The sequence below is a fragment of the Tenrec ecaudatus genome, chromosome 18 (assembly GCF_050624435.1).
Source record: "Tenrec ecaudatus isolate mTenEca1 chromosome 18, mTenEca1.hap1, whole genome shotgun sequence".
NCBI classification, from domain to species: Eukaryota; Metazoa; Chordata; class Mammalia; order Afrosoricida; family Tenrecidae; genus Tenrec; species Tenrec ecaudatus.
Window position 1 is genome coordinate 65,972,851 of NC_134547.1, and position 22,825 is coordinate 65,995,675.

Genomic DNA, 22,825 nt, shown 5'->3' on the forward strand with positions numbered 1-22,825 from the left:
TACAGCCCCAGAAGCCTGCCGAGGAAGTTCAACTGTCCATAGGATCACTAGGAGTCAGAGTCGACTTGATAGCAGGGAGCTTGGCTTTAGTCTACGGTACTAGAGGGGTCCTAGTGACAGAGTGGGAGAGCTGTTGGGCTCCTAACCTCATGGTTCGAACCCGTACCAGCTGCTCCGTGGGGGAGAGATGAGGCTGCCAGCTCACCTAAAGATTCACGTTCTCGGCAATCCTATAGGAGACGGAATTGAGTGCATGGTACTGGGCTTTCTACCCCAGTAGAAAATGACCTCGTGCCCATTGATAACACTCTCAGAGGTCTTCCTTCCAAACAAGGTCATGCCATCTGCAGGTACCAGAGGGTGGAACGTCCATCCTGAGGGGACAGTTTGATGCATCAAGAAGGCTCTGCAACGGGGGTTAAGGATCACTGTTCACTACACAGATGTCCTTAGGATGATGACACTTGAATTCATGTAGAATGGACTAGAGATTGAAAGAGACTGAAAAAAAAGGGGGAACAATTCCTATATAAGATCCCAATAAGAAATCAATATGGATTTAAGGGCTGTTAAGGTCAGTTTATGGGTAAATAAGAGGGTAGCATCAGACAAACTAAATTTAGAGTTTCAGATCTAATCAGTTTCATGTGATATGCTTTTAATTGTGATACATCAAAATTGTTGATGAGAAAGTAGAATGCATAGGAAATACATTTTTTGGCAACCTGAGCAATGCGGCTTAGCAAACTGGAAGCTTGATGAGTGCAAATACCGAAGTCAGTTAGGATTTTCATTGTGGTCTCTCATTTTCTCGGACTTTCCCCGCCCCCGCTCTGTTTTCAAGGTCCCATTTCTCCTGATTTTGTTAAATCTCAGAGACATCTACAACTTCTTCACCACATTTGCAAAAGTCCGGAAGAGAATGAAAGGTGTTTTGTGCCTTGGAAACCCCCGTTGCTTTATTGTGAAGGTAGAAAGTTTGAATGTAATGACATGATTGACATTTATAAATGAGCTGCGTTCCTCCCATCTATGACAATAGAATGCTTTGGAAGCAGATTAAAATACACACATTCCTGTAACCCTGCAGCCTGGTTTCAGTCCCAGTCAAGTAGCGGAAGGAAGATGAGGATGCTCCTTGTTGATGGGTAACTCAAGCTCCCAGTTCACTCCTCTCTGATGTGGTTGACCCGGCGGTTGTAGTGATGCTGAGAGCCGTACAGAAGTCCTGTCTCACATTGAGGGCTAGTGAGCAGTCCGGGAGGGAGATCTTAGGAAATGCTCCAGGTTCTCATTGGGGCCTGATGCACAAGTGTTTGAAAGTGAACAGATCACCCCTTTGGAGGAGTACCAGGTGGATTTGATATCCGCCACTCCCATTCTTCTCATCCCCTATGATTCCCCAAGGGCTCAGATACCCACCCTCCGACGTTCCTCTTTTCCAAAAGACATTGTCTGGATCACTAGCTCCCTTCCTCTTCCGAAAATCCCCAAGGATGCGCTCTGTTCCTTCTTTGCTCCAGTTCCTTGCCATCGACTTTATCTTCAGTTCTGAGACAAGAAGGCAGAACCTCCATCCTAGTAAAAGAGATGCATTTGGCTAGAGGAAACTTTGGTTTGGGGATGTAGTATTTGCTTCTGGCACGAAGATCTTTCAGTGTTATTTCCACTGCCTTCAAATGAATAGCCAAGTCATTGAATGGAAGGAAAAAAATATATATGCGTCCAAACAAATCTTAAATCATGGCAAAAGAGGGCCCAACCATGCCAGGTTTAATAAACAGCTAGTGTATTTTTAGCCAATAAATAGATGGTGACACATCAGCGACTTTGTATAGCATTCTAGAAGGCCGTAATGGACATTTCATGATTTTCAATCAATTTTGTTTGGGGCATGTTAATTACTCTCATTTATATTTTAAATGCCAACTTGTTTTTTAAAAAAATTAGTTTTAAGGAAATTGCATAAATTGGACCACCCCCAATAAATTATTTAATATCGTGCTTGAATTAAATGGCAACATGGTTGGTTTACTGTCTGCTGAAAGCACCATGCATTTATCATTTGAACCCCAGCAAAAATTGTTTTTTAAGCTTTCTTAGGGAAGTGCCATCCTATTGTCCTGTTTAGAATATGATTGTTCCAAGTCAGCCTTCTTTATTGGTATTGACTTGGGGAGGAAGGACTCTGTGTTCCCATAGAAGCCCCAGGCCCAGGCCCCTGATGTCATGCATATCCATTGCCTTTGTCTTTCAGATGGCGCCCCTCTGAGCTGGTGGGTTGGAAGAACCAAGGACATGCAGACTTACTGGGGAGGCTCTTGGCCTGATCTTAAAAAGTGCACCTGTGGATTCGAGGGGAACTGCATTGATGCTCAGTATTACTGCAACTGCAATGCAGATCGGAATGAATGGTGATTTCTATATGATTGATATAAAGGTTTTTTTTAAAAAGTTTTGATTAAATCACTCAACATATGCATGGTTGGGCAGGCACTGGGTAAGCTAGGACAATGATAAAACGAAGCGGGGTCCACTTCACTTGGTTCCAGATGGTGAATTTTTTTTGAGTTTTGAATCATAACAGATTTGGGGGTCACGTACGTTTGAATCTTCTAATATGAGGAAGTAGAAGCATCTGTTTTCTATTTTGTCTTCTTTGGACGCCAACTAGCATTCCCTTGAAAATTAAATGCAATTAGGCATTCTATTATTCACGAAGTCTACTTACAGCCAGTAATTAGCTAGAGCCATGTCTTCAACAGACTACCTCCTAACCTTTAAACTTTAAATGTGTACACTTAAAAACATGTCACCTTTAGTTTTACATGTAACCCTTCCCCTCCCCTCTGTCAAAGAATGGATGTTCTTTGAATTTCAGTTTCACAAAAACAATCTCCAGCATTTCAGAGATTTGAAAACGGAATTTAAAATCGTCATCTAAGCAGGGGATGGGGGACCTTTTCTGTACAATCACCTTTATCTGAGAAAGAATTATTTAGACTATTCAGTTTTATCTGAGGCTACAGTGGGGTGTGTTGATTTTGTTTGATATTTGTAAAGTGAAAATGTCAGATTTTCAAGTTCTTATTTCAAGACACCTGCGGAGAAAGATGAGACTCTCTCCTCCCATCAAGCGTTACAGTCTCGGGAACGCACAGGGCCAGCTCTACCCTCTTCTGCAGGCTTGCTGTGAGTCAGAATGGACTTCGTGGCCGGGAGTTTGGTTTGGGGGTTGATTTCAACAAACCGATTGTGTCGTCACATCACTCAGCAACCAACCCCGTGCAGAAGATCATTGTTCTTCAATGCCAAGTCAGTCTGGTTACAGATAGGACGGTTTTGCTTACAGACTAACATAGCCATTCCCACAACCCCTCCATTGCCAATCGAGCTCAAAATCTGAAATGTCTAATATTCTAAACACTGAGAGACTGGATTACATTAAAAAGGCCAAACCCAAACCCAGACTCTTTGAGAATGGCCTGGCAGGAGACATTATTAGAATCAAAATGGACTCGTGATTGTGCGTTTATTGCATACTTGGCACGAGAAAGATTGTATCTCTTACTTCAACTCTAATTTTCCCAATCCTAATCCATTTTGAAGGCACTCTTCCTCATTACAGCCACATGAAAATGCCTAAAGAGTCATATCGTATTTTAAAATATGAGTCAAGTGTTAATAGCCACGCTGCAACACAGAGAAGAATCTGACATAATCTCCCATAAGTCTTCGCTGCCTCCATACATATTACTAATTAAAAATAGCTTTGACAAAGAAGATTTTGAAACTTCCGGTATTATATTCTGCTTACAGTGAAGTAGCTTGCTTTGAATGAACCCTCCACAGATAATTATAACCCAGGGAAATTATTTTTATATATTAAAAAACATACATACACAACAAATGGGACTAATTGACGTAAGTGGAGACCAGCTCTAGGCAGACAGAACTACCAGAAGAGGACAGGGTGGGAGGATGGGAGATCTATGTATCCAAGGCAGTGGGGGAGGCCAGTCTACACCCCCAGATTCTCATATGACCCTTGACCCAAGCAGAAAGCTACATCTGGGAAAACCTATCTTTGCCAACTGTGATCTAAGAACTCACCACCGCCCATCACTCACTTGGGAGTCTTTGCAACTGCTAGCAACCCCGCAGGACAGGGTGGAGCTGCCCCTGTCGGGTTCTGAGGCTGTGGATCATTCCGGGAGTTTGCTTCAGGAACCTTGCGTTTAGGTGCCCAAGGCATAGCGCACCACATCATCAGAGCCCCCTTCACTTTCTGGAAACCCTGTGAGACAGAGGAGAACTGCTTCAGGGGGCTGCGCATTTTTACAGAAGCACCCACAGCTTCAGAGTTCTCCCCCAACTTCTGGTTGGCAGCTCGATGCTTAAGCCGCTGGGTCACCAGGACGCCTTTCTGCTATTATAGGGAAGTTAGAAGTTGAAGTTTGAATCCCATTACTTTAGACGGAGATTCTGGGTGGTGCAATGATGATGTGCTTACAGTCTAACCTAAAGGTTTACAGTCCCAGCAAGGGAAGCCATCTGGGAATCTGTGCCCTTAAGGAAAGACAGCTGAGGGAAACCAATGGGCGGTTTCACTTTGCCTGGTGGGGGTCTCTGTGAGTCAGAATTGACCTGCAGATGCACCAGCACAGATAGCAATGAAGATTTGCATAGCAACTCCACAGTGTTCACCCATTGCCAGCAGAGACTGTGTCCCCAAGTTGAGGGACGTAAATACAAACCAGGGCTCAACATCAACCATTACATTAAATGTAAATGGATTAACCAATCCAATTAAAAGGGAGAAAACAGCTAGCTGCATGGAAAAAGGTTGACTGTGGTTTGTCTGCAGAAGACATTAAAATGTCCCCCATTGTCATGTTCTCACAGGAGCCTCTTGGATGGACTCTTTAGTGTGTGCAAATTGAGCCAGAACATCTTGGTTTTGAAATACAAGAAGGATTATTGTTTATCTTCTAATTGTGCTCATTAGAATAATTCCATGAGTTTTGTTGTTGCTTCTGTCTGATAGGACCAATGACACTGGATTCCTTTCTTATAAAGAACATCTGCCAGTGACGAAGATAGTGATTACAGACACGGGCCGGCCGCACTCGGAAGCCGCGTACAAACTGGGGCCTCTGCGCTGCCGGGGAGACAGTAAGTGGTGTCCATGTATTGTCATCATACCTTGGGAAAGGGAAGCCCCCTGACCCCATGCTTCTGGTCAGAAATGAACAGCCTACTGTTAGGAAAGCCCATGGTTGTGTTGCCACTTAGCCAGGTGATCGTGGCGTACCCGTGTAAAGCACAACCCCCTGAGACGCATGCAGCGAAACCCCATCAAGATTCCCAGAGAAGGAACTGCTGAGCACCGGCAGTGTGACTTGTTGCAGGTGCATTGTAGCACCCCTCAATGTGTACATGCCATTGTCCACAGATGAAAGCCACAGTTATGCATTATGAAGCCTCAATGCGAAAAAACCCAAGACATTGCCATTGAGTCAATTCCAAGTCCTAATGGCCTTCTGTTGGGTTTCCAAGGTCATGACTCTTTACAGGGGCAGTTAGCCTCCTCTCCCTCCCTTGGAGTGGCTGGTAGGTCAGATGGCTGGTGGATATGATTGCTGGTCCATCTGATGGCTGGTAGAGCTGATGGCTGGTGGATCTGATGGCTGGTGGATACGACTGCTGGTCCATCTGATGGCTGGTGGATCTGATGGCTGGTAGAGCTGATGGCTAGTGGATCTGATGGCTGGTAGAGCTGATGGCTGGTGGATCTGATGGCTGGTGGATATGATTGCTGGTCCATCTGATGGCTGGTAGAGCTGATGGCTGGTGGATCTAATGGCTGGTAGAGCTGATGGCTGGTGGATCTGATGGCTGGTGGATCTGATGGCTGGTGGATCTGATGGCTGGTCTATCTGAATCACCCACCCGTGATTAGCCACCTAGTGCTGGCTCCCCAGGGCAACCAGGGCTCCCTTGAAGGCTACATCATGAAAAATTAAGAATGTATGTGAGTTTATTTCTCTAGCGGAAAATGATAACATTAATGGGGTCAAATGTCACTTTAATCAAATCTATTTTGATTCTCAATTTTTGTTTTTCTCTCTTTCTCTGTATGTATGTGTATTTCATTTTAAACAAGGAGGCATAATGTTTTATATAGGAAGGAGCTTCAAAACGTTCATGGGGAAAATCCTCTTATCTTTTGATTCCAGTTTCTTATGAAATCTTTGAAATCGCTTTGTATTCAGTGGATTGACACTCAACATCCATTAAAGAACTCTTTTTCAGCAGGGAGTGAAATGAACACATGTACCCATTCATAGATTTTCTGTGACCCTCTCAAAAAATAAGAGAGGCTACAGGGCAGATCCATTATTATTTATGCTATTGGTTATTTCTAGAACTTAAAATAGAAATAGAAGAAATATTTGTTTACATCAAAAATTACACCCTCAAACAAAATTTTATTGTAGGGGCTCAATCAACAGAGGAAGAGGGGTGATCTGACAGTATGGCAGATGGATGGGAATACACAGCTGAAGTTGCTTAGTTTAAAAGCAAAGGTGATACCGACCTATAAAAATGTATATATTCAATGTAAGCAACGGTCTGCCATTATTCCCGCCATCCCCGATCTTTATCATGCTCTACTTTCTGCTCTGCTAGGAAGACACAATCGCATGAAAATGATACAGGGTGTTTGTGCAGAGAGAGAGAAAAATATATGTGCAAAGAGATGAAGTTGTAACCCAGGCTGCCTGTAGGACATTGTAGTTTGCATGGTGACAGAAGGTTTTTCTGGGCGTCACATGCACTTTTTACTACCAGAGGTGATTGTAACCCATCAGAGGTCAGGGCTGATTTCCACCATCTTCCTTTTTCATTAGCCACAATCCCTGGACAGTTGGGGATGCTTCGACTAAGCTCATGGCCAATTCTACACCTGAGAGCGTCATTCTTCCAAACCACTTGCCAGGAACGTAAGCACGCAGTCAGCACCTTTTCACTCAGAGCAAAGGCTCTAGGTTATCTTGTCTCCTTCACTTCCCCACCTCCAGTAGACATGGGTCCATATCTGGAGACCTTTCTGGTGATCATGAAGGTGTCAGGCTGGAGGCGTGCTCACCCACTCACTCTCACCGCCTCTGGGAGCATCCCATTCACGGCAAGCCTGGAAGACAGAGCAGAACTGGCCCCGGGTGGGTTTCCGAGACTGAAACTCTTCACCGGCCTGGAAAGCCTTGTCTTTCTCCCTTTGGGCAATGGTGGTTTTCACAGGCTGACCTTTCAATTAGCAGCTCAACTAGTAACCAGGAGGCCACCACAGGTAGAGGGGAGAGATGTTGCTAACCATCTGCAAGGCACAAGGCAGCTCTGTCTGTCCCAAGATGTCAACAGTCATGAGGTTAGAAGAGTCTGACTTGGCGCATTGAGCTTTGGGGACGGTCAGGGCAAACAGAATGGATAAACAGATTGGATAAACAGAATGTCCAAGGATTTTCTTGTGCTTCAACAGAAATAACACAGCCAAACCCATTGCTGCCCGGTGGGTTCTGACTGGTGGAGATGCCCTGTGAGTCCGACTGGGATCGCAGTCCACAGGGGTGGCAAGCGCCATGACCTTTGGGAGGCAGATTGTAAGACCTTTCTTCCCACGCTCCCCTGGGTGGCTTTGAACTGTCACTTAGTGGTTTTAGTCAGCGAGGGACTGTTAAAATAGCACTTAGGGGGCATTTATTTCCTTCCCCTCAGAAATGAGGGTAAGTGTTTGTTGATCTGCTTCCATTAGTGGTGGAGAAATTTAATGACAGACTTGGAGGTCATTTCTTTGTCTCTGAGTACAGGAAGGAATGACTGTCCTCCAGGGTCAGGGATTTAACAGTTATAGCTCAGACTGCTGTAGATGGTTTCCATTTTCCCTGAGAACAGGGGTTGTGCCTTGAGCTGCTAACTGTCAAGGTCAACAGTTCAGAAGCACCAGCTGCTTCCTGGGAGAAAGATGAGGCTTTCCACTCCCATAAAGAGTTACAGCCACACAGGGCGAAGTTCTGCCGTCTTAGAGAGTCGTCGTGCATCAGAATTGACCTGATGGCAACGCGCTTGGTTTGAGAGGTGTGGTGAGCTACAAATGTACATTTTACAAACCATTTAAGGAGTTGCTGCAGTTTAATTTTCATTTCTGTTCTCAGCTCAGCAATCTGCATAAGGGAGCATGCAAAGAAAACTCTGAGGCATTTGATGTTTTCCATATATTTTAGGCAGCGGAGCTTTTTCTCAGCTAATTTGTTTTTGCAGTTTTATGCTAAATCGAAGCACCTCTCACGCATCCAGAGTTAGAAAGGATTGTTCCAAGAAACACTTGAGCCATTGACTTGAGTTCCTTCATTTTGTCTGCATCGATCAGGACACCTGTCTGAGAAAACACAGCTGTCCAGAATGCATTAAATAATCAAAGGTGCAGGTAGGCAATAAATAACTTCACAGAAGCGAGACTCTCAGACTGGAACAAGATCCTGACTCATGATTTGGTGAATTTCTCTTCCACTTGACAGACTACATCTAAATTATTAACAACGACAGAAAGAGTGAGGGTTCACCACATTTACATAATATTCAGGTACTAACATTTCACAAAGTCCATTATGTTTGACCATCCTTCCATATTAGGAAATGATTGTCACTTTTAATATTTTATTTCATCTGCATGGATTTTTTTTCTTTAAAAAAATCATTTTATTGAGGGCTCATACAACTCTTATCACAATCTATACATCCATTGTGTCCAGCACATTTGTACATTTGTTGCCATCATCATTCTCAAAACATTTGCTTTCTACTTGAGCCCTTAGTATCAGCTCCTCATATTTCCCTTCCCTCCCTATCTTCCCTCTCTCACGAACCCTTGATAATTTATAAATAATTATTATTTGGTCATGTCTTATACTGTTCGACATCTCCCTTCACCCCCTTTTCTGTTGTTCGTCTCCCAGGGAGGAGGTTATATGTAGATCTTTGTGATCTGTTCTCCCTTTCTACCCGACCTTCCTTCCACCCTCCCAGTGTTCCCACTCTCACCACTGGTCCTGAGTGGTTCATCTGTCCAGGATTCCCTGTGTTTCCAGTTCCTATCTGTACCTGTGTACATCCTCTGGCCTAGCCAGATTTGTAAGGTAGAATTGGGATCGTGATAGTTTCGGTAGTGGGAGTGGGGGGGCGTGGGGAAGGAAGCATTAAAGAATAAGGGGAAAGTGGTATGTTTCTTTTCTTTTTTAAAAAAATCATTTTATTGGGGGTTGTACAACTTTTATCACAATCCATACATACATCCATGGTCAAGCACATTTGTACATCTGTTGCCATCATCATTCTCAAAACACTTGCTTTCTACTTGAGCCCTTGGTATCAGCTCCACATTTCCCCCCTCCCTCTCCACTCCGCATTTCCTCATGAACCCTTGATAATTTGTAAATTATTATTATTTTGTCATAGTTGCTACACTGCACCCCTGACTGGCTCATTGCCTCCCTGCATCCCTTCTGTAAGGGGATGTCCAGTTGCCTACAGATGGGCTTTGGGTCCGCCTTCCCCCTCATTCACAGTAAGATTTTTTGTTTTTTGATATCTGATACCTGTTCCCATTGACACCTCATGGTCACATAGGCTGGTGTGCTTCTTCCATGTGGGATTTGTTGCTTCTCAGCTAGATGGCTGTTTGTTTAGTTTCAAGCCTTTAAGACCCCAGACACTATATAATTTGATAGCCGGGCACCATCAGCTCTCTTCACCTCATTTGCTTATTCATCCACATTGTTTTCGGTAATCGTGTCAGGAAGGTGAACATCATGAAATGCCAGTTTAATCAAACAAAGTGTTCTTGCATTGAGGAAGTACTTGAGTGGAGGCCCAATGACCATCTGCAACCTTAGTACGAAAAGTGTAAATATTTGCACATAGATCTATTTCCCCACCATCTTATATATATATATTTACATAGGTACATGCCTTTATTTAGATCTCTATAAATGCCCTTTGCCTCCTAGTTTTTCCCTCTATTTCCTTTTACTTTCCTCCTGTCCCACTATCATACTCAGTCTTCATTTGGGTTTCAGTAATTCCTCTCAGTTATATTGCCCTTGATCAAGCCCTACCAGGCTTCTTACACCCTCCTCGCCACGGATTTTGGATCACTTGTTGTTCCCTTGTTCTTGGGTTTGCTAACATCACTTCCTTTCCCCCACATGCCCCTCTCCCATGTCCCCCTGGAACCGTTGGTCCTGTTGTTTTCTCCTCCAGATTGTTTATCCCACCTGTCTTATCTAGTTAGACCTACAGAGATAATAATATGCAAAAAATCAAGACAGAGCAAAACAAAGCAACAAGAGAAAACAAAACAACAATAACAAACTAATGGCCCCCCAAAGAGAAAAACCTGTAAATAGTTCAATGTCTGTTTGTTGACCTTTAGGAGTGTTCTCCGGTCGAGTCTGATCAGGTGCCACGCACTGGCCCCAAAGTCTAATTTTGGAACTTTCTTGCTCTGCTTGCTGTTCTGCTGCACGCCCTTTAATTTTCTCAGAATCTCCCCCTCTTTTGATCTCCACCTCCTTGTCCTCTTCTTCCTACTCTCTCTTCTCCCTGACCCCCAACCCCACCTTGCTCCTTTCTTTTTCCATTTGCTTGGCAAAGAATTTAAATGGGTTTACTGGGATGTTGTTGTGAGGTGCCCTGGAGGCGTCCCCATCCAAGGAGACCCTATGTGCAACAGAACCAAACACTGCCTGGTCCGGAGCCCTCCTCACCCTTGTACTTACGTTTGAGCCCATTGTTGCAGCCACTGTGTCAATCAGTCGTCTTGAGGGCCACACCCTATTTTTTGCTGCCTCTCTACTAGGCATGGTGTCATTTGGAAGGGACTGTTCGCTCCTGTCACCATGTCCAACGTATGTGAGATACAGTCTCACCATGCCTGCCTCTAAGGAGCATTCTGGATGCACTACTTCTAAGACAAATTTGTTTGTTTTGGGTTTTTTTGGCAGTCCATGGCCCTTTCAATATTCTTCACCGGCACCATAATTCAAGCACAGCCATTCTTTTTCTGTGTTTCATATTTAATGTCCAACTTTCACATGCATAGGAATCAAGTGAAAATATTATGGCTTGGATCAGACACACCTTAATCATCAAAGTAACTTACTTGCTTTCCAACCTTTTCCAGAGGTCTTGTGCAGCAGATGTACCAAATGCAGTGTGACCATTGAGCTCTTGACTGTCGTTCCCATGAGCATCAATTATTGAGCTATATAGCACAAAACCAAGAGTTAGCCTAATTTCTTTCAGAAATATTTATTGGTCACCTCCATTGGGATATGTCCCCTGAGATAGAGCAGTGTAGAAAAAAGGCAAAAACAATCCCTGCTTTCTTGGAATTTATACTCTCTTAGGTTTGGTGAGCGGGGGGGGAGATTGGAGAATAAACAAATATGTGAAGCATATGGCGTATCACTTGCTGATAAACGATGTATGGGAAAAACAAAGCAGAGACAGGCATGGCTTAGTGGGTGTGATCACTGTAAAGACGGTCAAAGAAGGTTCATGAAGAAGGTAGCATTTGAACACAGATCTAGAGGAAAGAGGGAGCAGGGGTTGCATGAAAGGATACTCTAGGGAGAAGGAAGAGCCATGTAAGGCACCGGCTGTGGTAATGTACTGTATGTACTCATGTATAAGTCGAGGTTTTCAGCACATTTTTATGCAGCTGTTGTGCTAAAACTAGGTGCCTCGGCTGATATTCGGGTCAGCTTATATTCGAGAATATATGTACGGTACGTCACTGGTTGTCCCAGAAACAGCTTATGACCCACCTGGAACCGATGGAACAAGTGGAAGAATGGCAGAAATATAATGAGACTTCTTTATCTTTTTATTGCTACCGATGGCATCAAAATATGTATTTGAAAAAAAAAACACATTTCTTTGGAAATCAACCACATAAATTTGCATTCAATGAAAAGCGCTTACTGAATTTTGAGCTGGCTCTCGCTGACCTTGTTCGGCTCAGACCAGAATGACTAAGTCTCTTGTCACTTGTTGTTGATAACTGTCTGTCTTTGTCATGGACCACTGTCCTCGGACTTCACCTGATTATTCTATGCTCGTGGAGGGAGTGGATTTTTGGTGGTCCAGAATCAGACCTGGAATTTTTGGTATGTTTTCGCTTGCACTTTTAAATGTCTAAAATCTCAAAATAGAGTGTTTGGAATAAAAGAGCTATCACATGTAAACAAACCTCTCTTCCGGGGTCTAACTTACCTTTCCTCCTCCTGCTACTTCACTGGGGCCTTGATAAGAGTGACTGATGGATAAAGCAATGGCTGGCTTAACACGTGCTCACTTCATTCACTCCTCTCTGTCTTCATACACCTGGACTCAAAATCATTGGATGTGTGGTCCCATCTTTTCTCTTCATTTCCTCTTTAAATTAAAATTGTGTGTGTGTGTGTGTGTGTGCTTGACAAACTAAAGTCCATAGACATGCGTGTGCATGCTTTACAGAAGGGATAGAAGAATAAATAAGAAATAACGGCGTTTAGAGATGGTTTCTAAAATCCTGTGATCATGAAAATGTCTTTTCTGCCTTCTTGAGAGGACCTTTTACTCTTTATTTTCCCCACAAACTTGATTGTGCATGCATTTGTGTGTGTACCAGCATGTGAGTGTGTGTGGGTGTGTGCTGGTGGGGGAGCTGAGTCAGTGGTGCTGTTTATGAAAATATCTTAAAGAAGCTTTGTTCTCTTTTGCTACTGAACTACTGATCTGCAAACCCCAAACTGTAATTATCTCCAGGCAGCTTTCATTTCCTTCATTTTAATTTTGCTTACATTAATTCCTATGAGATTTTCATAAACAACTGCAAGCAGTAATGCAAATGCTACAAGGAGCAGCTGGTGAATCACTGAGATAATATGTAGGTTTTTTTGTGTTCTATAACCTGATATGATCTTAGAATTTATGTTATAAAAATATCTATAAAGTCCTTTTTGGATTTTCAAAATGATTCTTAAACACTTAGAAAAGTTCACTTGAGTAGTAAAATATTCTTTGCTTTAGTATTTCAATGTAGGGATTTTTTTTAGCCTTTAATTAAGAGGTTTGATTTATTTGAAGGTTAGGCAACAAGTTGGCCTGCCTCAGAAGGATGCATCATATAAAGGAAAAGTAATCAATTAGATGTTATCAAAAGTAAAAACTTTGACTCCAAGAAAGAGCCTGTTTAGAGCATTCAAAGACATCCTACGGGCCCTGAGAAGGACTAGACTCTAGAATACCACCTGAGAAAGACGAGGCTTTCTACTCCTGTAAAGATTTACAGTCTTGGAAACTGACAAGGGCAATTCTAGCCTTCCCATAGGGTTGCCAAAAGAACAAAGAGATCTGTCTTGGAAGAAGGACAGCCAGAATGATCCTTGGAGGCCAGGATGGAGAGACTTCCTCTCACATACTTGGGACGTATCATCAGGAGAGACTAATCCCTGGAGAAAGACATCCTGCCTGGTAAAGTGGAGAGCTGATGAGAAAGAGGAAGGCCCTGGACAGGATGGATTGACCCAGTGGCTCCGACGTAAGAACCATTGTGAGGACAGCTCAGTACCGGGCAGTGTTTTGTTCCGTTGTACATGGGGTCGCTGTGATTCAGAACCTGCTCAGGGACACCTAACAGCAACAACAAACAACAAGGCAAAGAGCAAACCATACCATTCGAACCTGGGCTAAAGATGAGAAGAGACGTTTCACTAAGAGCCTAGACAGATGGCAAATTGCCCACGAAAAGATATTAGCTAGCATGAGCCAATATGGGAATGTACATGAAAACCACAGTGAGGCATTACTACAGACATGGCAGAATGGCGTTAAAAAACTAGCAAGAGAATCACGTCACTGTGAATGAGGGGAGTGCGTGATGGGGACCCAATGCCCATCTGTAAAGAACTGGACATCCCTTGCAGAGGGGTAGTGAAACTCAAGACCTTCCTCTAGTTCTTGAACGCTTCTCCCCCCCAATTATCATGATCCCAATTCTGCCTTGCGGACCTGGTTAGACCAGAGGATGCACAGCGGTGCAGTAGGGATGTGGAAACACAGGGAATCTAGGACGGATGAACCCCTCAGGACCAGCGGTGGGAGTGTGACACTGGGAGGGAAGGGGGTGTCAAAAGGGAGAACCGATCTCCGGGATCTACGTGTAGACTACTTTCTGGGGGATGGGCAACGGGAAGGTGGGTGAGAGGAGACGCCGGACGACAGAGTAAGAGTGTAAGAAAAGATAAAATAATAGTTTATAAACTATTAAGGGTTCGTGAGGGAGGGGGTGGGGGGGAAGGAAAATGAGCTGATTCCAGGAACCCAAGTGGAAGGCGAATGTTGAGAATGACGAGGGCAATGAATGTATAAGGATGCTTTTACTCAATTGATGTGTATGGATTGTGATAAGAGTTGTATGAGCCCCAATAAAAGGATTTATTAAAAAAAAAAAAAAAGCTAGCAAGAGCACCAGTGGCTAGAGAAGGGACTGGATCCCTCAGTCATCGTTGATGGGGATGTCACATAGCACAGAGACTTTAGAAAGCATGTTTATCACGTATTTTTAAAAAATATCCAAAAAATCATGAGCTGATACCAAGGGTTCAAATAAAAAGCAAAGGTTCTGAGAATGACGATGGCAGCATATGCGCTTGACACAGTGGATGGGTGTATTGACAATGATAAGAGTTATAAGAGCCCCCAATTAAAAAAAAATCAAACCTTCGACAATCATATATCCCAGCCGTTTATCCCAGAGGGGGAAAAATCCTTCTAAACAAAAACTTGAACATGACTATCCAAACAGCTCTGTTTGTAGTAGTAAAAACAACTGGAAATAACTGCAGAGGACCTACAGAGGATAAATAGTTAAGTAAAGGATCGTTTATCTAGATCATGAAATGCTACCCAGAAACTCTCCCTGCCCAGGAGTGGACTCTCACTCCTAGCACCCCTACAGGTCAGACTAGATCTTCCCCTAGGGGGTTCCAAGACCATGCATTTTTAGGGGAGAAGAAAGCCTGCTCTTTCCCCTGAGGGATAGCCCGTGACTGTGAGTGGCTGACCTTGTCCTTAGTGGTCCAACTTGCAACCCATAGGCCACCAGGGCTCTGTACTCAACACCAAGCAAGAAAAATGATTGATGCACAGAGCAACTTGGGTAGATCACCGGGAAATAAAGATGAGTGAAGAAAACAAACAAACAAACAAACAAGAACCCAATATCAAAAGAGCGCCTACTGCATCTGTCCAGTCTTATAGCATTCCTGAGAGGACAAGACCATAGAAAGGAAGGACTTTTTCCTGGCTGTCACAGCTTCAGGGGGGAGTCTGGGGAGTGAGTGGGTGTGGCCATGGGAGGACTGCTTAGGATGCCTTGTGATGGAACACTCACTGTTCCAGTGTCAGCATCCGGATGGGGATATTGTGCTGTGGGTTTGCACAATGTTGCCTTTGGGAGAAACTGGGGCAAGGACGCACACGATTTCTCTGAATTATTTCTGAGAACGACACACAAATCTGCCATTTGCCCAAAATGAAAATTTCCGTTATAAGACACATTTATATTCCCCAGCTTATTTATTTCTAGTGTTTACACTGTTTAAATGTTCAGAAAGCATGTATTTGCTGAGACAGTTACAATTTGCCTTGGCCTTTAGAAGCCCTGGCGGTGCAGTGGGTGACACGTTGTTCTTTTAAGCACAGGGTCAGCACTTCCAATCCACCGCCTGCATCGGCAGGAGAGAGTTGAGACAGGCAACTTGCTTCGGGAAAAATCTAAAGTGAGGAAACCCTAAGGAGACAGGTCTGCATGTACCCTCAGCTCAGGATGTGTCACAGTCAACTGGATGGTCATGAATTTGGGTTTGGACTTTTGCATTTGAGTAATTGACTTCCTTTCATTGACTCTTCCTCTTGTCCTTTGATAGGCATTAGAATGTTGTTAGGTGTCACCGAATCAGCTCCAGCTCAGAGCACAGCAGAATGAACAGGGCCTGGCCTTGCACCCTCGTCTCCATTGATGCTATGTTTGAGCCCATCGCCCTAGTCACTGTCAGTTCCTCTGTTCAGGGTCTTTCTCTCTCTCTCCCTGACCCTCGACTGTACCAAGCATGATGTCCCTTTCCAAGGCCTGGGCTCTCCTCGCCACATGTCCCGAACATGTACGACACAGTCTGGCCATCATTCTGGCTGAACATTTTATGTACTTTATGAATATTAGTAAATGAAGTAACCTACATTGTTCCAGAAGACATTTTTTTAAAAATAGTCTGGGGTTTTGGATTTTGTGAGAAGATTTATTATGGTTTATTTTACATACCTTACATGTCACCTATTTAGGTCTGCAGATCAATGGCTTTTTATATACTCACAGGATTGTGCAGCTGCTGCCACAGTCAATTTTAAAACATTTCCATCACTCCAGGAAGAAACCCTCCACTCTAGAGCTGTCTTCGCAGCCAACCCCCATCCTGGCTAACCCTAGGTATCCGCTAGTCTGCATTCTGTTTCTCTAAACCTGTTCTTTTTCAAAGGATAACCTATTAAAAAATATAAACAGCAGTTTAAAAAATATTTAAGCAGTCACTCTCATCTGACCATACTAACAAGCTAATTTTCCTGGGCAGCCTCTTTATTATGATAATTATTATTTATGACACTAAATACTTAGTATACTTCACTTTTCTGTGTAAACAGTGTTATGTATCCAGATAGATAGATGGAGATAGATAATCATATAATTCTGGAAAGATCAAAGAGACCATTCCCCTGAGACCCTTTGATTTTAAATCTCTAGTTCCCTTACATTGAGTCTAATAGAAAATATATATCAATGATTAATTATTTCATTCATGACTTGGAATAATGCATCATGATTTGTTTTTGTTTGTGAGCATGAAAGGCTTTAGTCTCTCCTGACTAGCATTCCTAGTGAGGGGTGGCCTTGGGGCCTGCCACTGTGAGAATCTCAGAGGGCTTTCAAGCCACCTGAGCCCTGGGGCCCTGTCTTCAAAGCACAGGCAGCTTCCTGCTGGGCGTCTGCCTGCTGGGCTCTGAGCAGCCTCGCCCATGGGCAGCCCAGGCTCCCCTGGACCCTCTCAGCACAGTCTGTAAGAACTGGCTATTATCTGCAGTTACTGGTGTGGGATCACAGACAGGCCGACCTTTGTTTCCTTATAATTGTTAGGCATTGATGGCATTTTCTTGCTCCAAGACATCCCCTGGCTTCCTCTTCCACTTACTGGGAATCTGTAAAATAGGTTTTCTAAACTAGACAAAATAGACGCTGTTATGTTTGTGAGAATGTTTAAGTCACCTATAGTAATAAACTCTTTCATTACTTTAAAAGCATTCGTGTACAGATAAGCAGCAATTCAAAGAACTATTCCCCTGTCTAAGGCAGCTCCCTCCAGCTTTCTGTAGGATGCTTTTTCGGTGTGGTTATAATAGAAAACTGAGAGGAATGAAATGTGAACGACTTATAATAATGGTATCTAATTTAGATCTGTAAGTAACTCTGAACACAATATTCCTAATCAGACCAAGGAAGTAAGATGTAACCATAGTGTGTGATTTAAATGTACGGCATTTAAACCATCTTCATAGAGGACATCTCAACAGAAAGGGCGTTTATCCCCGCCCCCCTCCCAAAAAAAAAATAAGCCCAGTAAACGCTTTTAAAAACACAAATGTCTTGCTGTGCCTGGCTAGATCGTTTCTATTTTCTTGCATTCTGAGAGAAATAACTGTAAGAGAAAATGAGTAGGTTGACATATTCAGATGATACAGAATGTCATTCGATTCCAGAGAAAAAAAGAACTCGGCTGAGGAAATCAGCTCGGAGTGTCTGTGTCAGAAGCGAAACTTGACTCTGAGTCAGTTCCCTGTGAAAAACAGCAAGGAAAACATAAACAAACAAGGGAGCTAGAAGCAGGGTTTGGTCCAGAATCTGCAGGAAATCCGTTAAAATCAATTAAAATCAAGGGAACTTGTAGAAGCCAACGCTAGTTTGTCATTGTTCATTCTAGCCAGGTCTCTCTTTTGTTTAGAGACTGCTGTTTTCTAACTTCAGATGGTAAATAGACCTTTTCTTCCAAGAAGGTAGTTTAGAGGGAATTTTATCCTGTGGTGGGAGTGTGCGTGGAGGCGCAGTTGCGTAAAACGGAGGATGTATATTTATATTGGATGTGTTGAGAACTTGCTGGCAGCAAGGGCAATGCATAGCTCATTTCTCTGATAATATTCCTCATCTACCACGCTTATCTAGCCCGATTTCACTCTTGTCACTTCATGCCGCTGCATTTATATCTTATTTCTCACACATACTGCTAGGCAAGGCCCACGGTATTTATTTTTTCTCTCCAAAAAGAAAAGTTGCCGATATCTGGAATTGAAAAAATAAAATAAAATGAACAGGGGAATGGAAATAAGGCTTTGAATTGGGAAAAGCAATTATAACTACCTTTATATTCTGTCAGAAGGAAAGTTCAGATGTCTTCATTCATGCCTCAGCCTTTCCACAGCGTTCTCCCTCCTTTGAGCATCTGAAAAGCCGTAACAACGCCTGTCTTGGCACACTGTACGATGGTGTGGATTAAGTCCATGTGATTTAAAAAAATGGGATTAAAATTTTTTTCTTATACATTATTTTATTGGGAGCTCTTACAGCTCATTTGTACATGTTGTCATCGTCGTTTTCCAAACAAAAATGCGATTTTTAAAGTCTCGCTGTCATAGAAAATAGACCATTTCCAAGGGGCTGTGGCTGTGGAGAGAGCATCAACAGGGCGCAGACAGAGCAGTCTCCTTGGATGGTAGATGAGGAAGGTTTGGAAGGCCCCTTTCCGGTCAAGTTCAGAACTCCCAGGCCCACAATGGGCCACAGGGAATGGAACTGTGTCCCTCAATGATGTGCCATGGTGGGAATAAAGAGTGCTTTCGGCTTCTTTAGGATGTTTGTGATTTGAAGTTAGTGGGGGAGAGCATTTTCAACGAACAGAAGCCAAACCAAACCTTGACAAGCCTGTGACTTGTTTGGCAGGTCTCCCTTAGCAGAGCGCTTTGGACGAGGGCAGCAAGGAGACTCTGGAGAGTCCCCCATGATGGCTTTCTTAGACGAGCCGGGCCTTGTGCCTGGCAGCAATCATTCCCCTGGCACATCAGGAGGAAGAATGGGATTCCACGCTGGGCAAAATGGCCGGGTTTGGTTTCCTGAGCAAATTGTCATCTAATCTGCAGAGAGCCACCACCACAAAAGGCGTATTTCTCCCTATGGATATTTTTGATAGAAAAAATGTAATTATGCCATTGCTTTCCCTTCCTTCCTTTTCTTAAAAACCAAACACACAACAGGATCCTTCTGGAATTCTGCCTCCTTCAACACTGAGGCGTCCTACCTCCATTTCCCCACTTTCCATGGAGAACTGAGCGCTGATGTGTCCTTCTTCTTTAAGACCACGGCCTCTTCTGGCGTATTTCTGGAGAACCTGGGGATCACTGACTTCATCAGGATCGAGCTCCGTGGTGAGTGCCCTGTTCCAGAGCCGTCTCGGGCGCCCTCTCATCAGTGTTCGGGGAGTTTATGCTGGTGCTCTGTTAGCTTCTCACTGGGTCCTGCCTGAACAATCCCACGACTTTAAACCTGCCTTGCTACGGGAAAATGATCTGATTTGTATCTTGTCATTATCTGTGGAAATCATTGCTATTCGTTACATCTAATTTAAAAGGGGATTTCTACAGGAATGGTTAAAATAAAGGGGGCCCTCGGGGTGCCGTTGTGTAAGTGTTAGATTGCTAATTGCCAAGCCAGTGGTTCAAACCTACCAGCCTCCTCCAGGAGGAGGGCTGCTCCCTTAAAGATTTGCAGCCTCTAAACCTTTTACAGAGTCGCCACCAGTTCAAATCTACTCAGTGGCAGCGGGTTTGGTCTGAGGTAGCAAAAAAAAAAAAATACAATTTCAGTTAATTACCAAATTACTTAAGTAGTCATCCTTGGCTGCTATTCTCTTTATAGTCAATGTTTAAAATTACCCTTTGACTCAAAGGGCCTACGAATTAGCTATTTTTAGACAATCATGCCGATGCTATTTTGTTGTCCGGCCCTGGTTCTCTCTGTGCACTATTTGCTGCCCAGTAAAGCTTTGCTCCCTAGCAGAACATATCGAAAATGAAGGCAGAAGATAGACTTGTTAAATGCATCGTCCCCTTTCACCCCGCAGCAGATGACGCCAGGGTCGCCCGTTTCGTCCATCAGAATCTCAACGTTGTCTTTCTTAGGTAGCGCCTTTTGTGCTACGATGTCATCCCTAAGGGTTAATAGCTCTCAGCCCGCGGCCCCGGGAACTGACTTGACCAACCCTCGTGTCTAATGTTTCCAGCTCCGGCGGAAGTGACCTTTTCATTTGATGTGGGCAACGGGCCTTTTGAGATCTCGGTACAGTCACCCTCGCGCTTCAATGACAACCAATGGCACCATGTCCGAGTGGAAAGGAACGTGAGAGAGGCGTCCATTCGGGTGGACCAGCTCTTGCAAAAGACACAGCCTGCCCCCACTGACGGGCACGCCCTGCTGCAGCTCAACAGCCAGCTCTTTGTGGGTGAGCCCTGCTGGGAGACGGGGTGGCCCTTGGGGGGGAGGCGGGCATGGAGATGGGCCACAAGAAGGTCAAAGCCATGATCCACCCTAATGCCCTTACTAGTAACAAACCCCTGTTGATTGAGACCGCCAGGATTCCCAGCGAGATCGACTGGAAGCTTGTGTGTATGGAGAATCCCCCTCCCCACCAGCTGCAAAATAGATAAGGTTTTGCCAATGTCATGAGGCACTCGCCGTGTGGGGACCCAAGTGACCTGCTTGCTTGGAAATCCATCTAGTCAGTAAGAGGGACACCTGGGTGTGGCTCATTTGTGCTGTTACTACGGCAGAGTATTTGATTTGTTCCGTGTGTGCATGTGTGTTTTGACCTCCTTGCCTTTAGTGTGATATTGGAAATGTTTGTTTTCTGTGGAGTTGGAGGCCTGTGCTTGAGGAGACCTTCTCCCTGGTTCCTTGGTGTTATCTGTCTTGCTCAGTGCCCCTCACCTGTTCCAGGTTCATGTCCAAATGCTGTTCCTTTGCCTCCTCCCTTCACTCCCCTGCCGCGTCTGTACTTGAGAGGAAGAGCCTCCTGGGTCGGCTTGGTTTGTTTTGCATCTTGATAATTACTTTATGGAACGCGGGGACCGTGGAGATGAAGCATCGTCTTTTACGTGTCTCGGACATCTTAATGAGCCAACGCCAAGCAGCACAGAGGGAAAGCCGTCAGAAAGTGTAGCTCCAGATTTTCAGAGTTCTGTGTTAGAACAAAATTCATCAGCTTCTCATTACATGTAATTCTTTGCTGTTCGTCACCCTGGTCTTCTCGGCCGTTCCTCACGACAAAGGGTGAAGCTTATTTGTGACAGAGTTTGCCAAGATCCCCTTACGACTTCTCATGAATGTATGTGCTCATTATTTCTATCAATTACTCTGGCTTTCACTCGGTCCATCTTAAATGAGCAGTGTCTATGGGTAAGATCTATGCTTGATAGTTTTGCTATTTGGCCCCCTTGATGTATCTATTTAAGCACACCGAAATAGTAGAGCTTTCCAGAACATACATGTGTGTACACACACACACGTGTGCACACACACATAGATATGTATGTCTTTTAATAATGTGCTGGAAGCTCAGTCAGAAAATTGACTCGAGTATTTATTGAACTACAAAAGAAAAAAGGAAAAATGGAAAGTCGGCCACAACAAAAGGTACGGCAATTTAAAATCTGTCAGTAACTTGGAAATAGCCTCACTCTTCTTGGAAACGGAGCGGGCTGACGCAGTTCTGGAAGAGTTGGGTGGAAGCTGCTGCGGGTTTGCCTGTGGATGCCTTTCCGCCTTGGTCATCATTTCAGCTTCATAGAAATGGAGTTACTCTTCTTGTGCCCGAGGAGAATCCCATCCTGAATTCGGTTTCAGGAAGCCACAGGGACGGGTTACTCCTGGGGAATCACAAACGGTGTGAGAAAAGACGTGAGTCTTTCCCTAGCAATTCTGTGGTATGTTTTTAATGAGGACCGAAGAGATGCCACTGTTACTGAAGCCTGTGACCTTGCCCGTGACCATGTGCATTCAGGTTCAGGGATGGATGTCTTTTCTAGAAGTCATTAAAACGGAAAGCTTTATTACATGAAAATCATCGAAAAGTACAAAGAAAGGCAGAAAGGGAAATCTCCAAAGGCATGCTGTACTTGCTGTTAATAAGAATCTGGTGGGCAAACAGATATGGTTTCCTGGAGACTAAGAGCAAGATTCACTTACTAAAGACTTGCAGTCTTGGGTAGAGGCAGATTACTGGCTGCCAAGAGGCCGTACAAGATGCTTTCTGACCGGCCTTGGGGTTCCTGAGTGCATTCCTCAGATTTCGGTTTCACCCAAAGGTGGCGTCCTCCGTCCTAATTTACAACAGTGACTACAGCTATTTCCAGTCCAGATTCTGTGGCGGAGGCCACATGGTCAGGCTGCAGATGACCTCTGGTCCTTCTCTGCCTGAGAAGATACCTTTCTTCGTGATCTTCCACCACAGAAGCCCCAGCTCCTTGCACCCAGCTCTCCCCTAACTTGGCACTCTTAGGTCCTTGTGCCAGCACACGTCATATGGAGAAAGGTCTTCCCCGTGGGCAGTTTCCCTACAGGTTCAAG

The 22,825-nt window shown here is 44.2% G+C and overlaps 1 protein-coding gene across 6 annotated transcripts in view; it reads left to right on the plus strand.

Moving 5' to 3' along the window:
* The window catches only part of CNTNAP4 (contactin associated protein family member 4), a 251,585-nt gene that overhangs the window by 180,840 nt on the left and 47,920 nt on the right, over positions 1–22,825 (plus strand). For all 6 annotated transcript variants that reach the window (XM_075536445.1, XM_075536447.1, XM_075536453.1 and 3 more), the window contains 4 exons: positions 2,258–2,414; positions 5,048–5,175; positions 19,459–19,629; positions 20,484–20,702. In XM_075536445.1, coding sequence (XP_075392560.1) covers positions 2,258–2,414; positions 5,048–5,175; positions 19,459–19,629; positions 20,484–20,702 — 675 coding nt within the window. The remainder of the gene's footprint in view (positions 1–2,257; positions 2,415–5,047; positions 5,176–19,458; positions 19,630–20,483; positions 20,703–22,825) is intronic.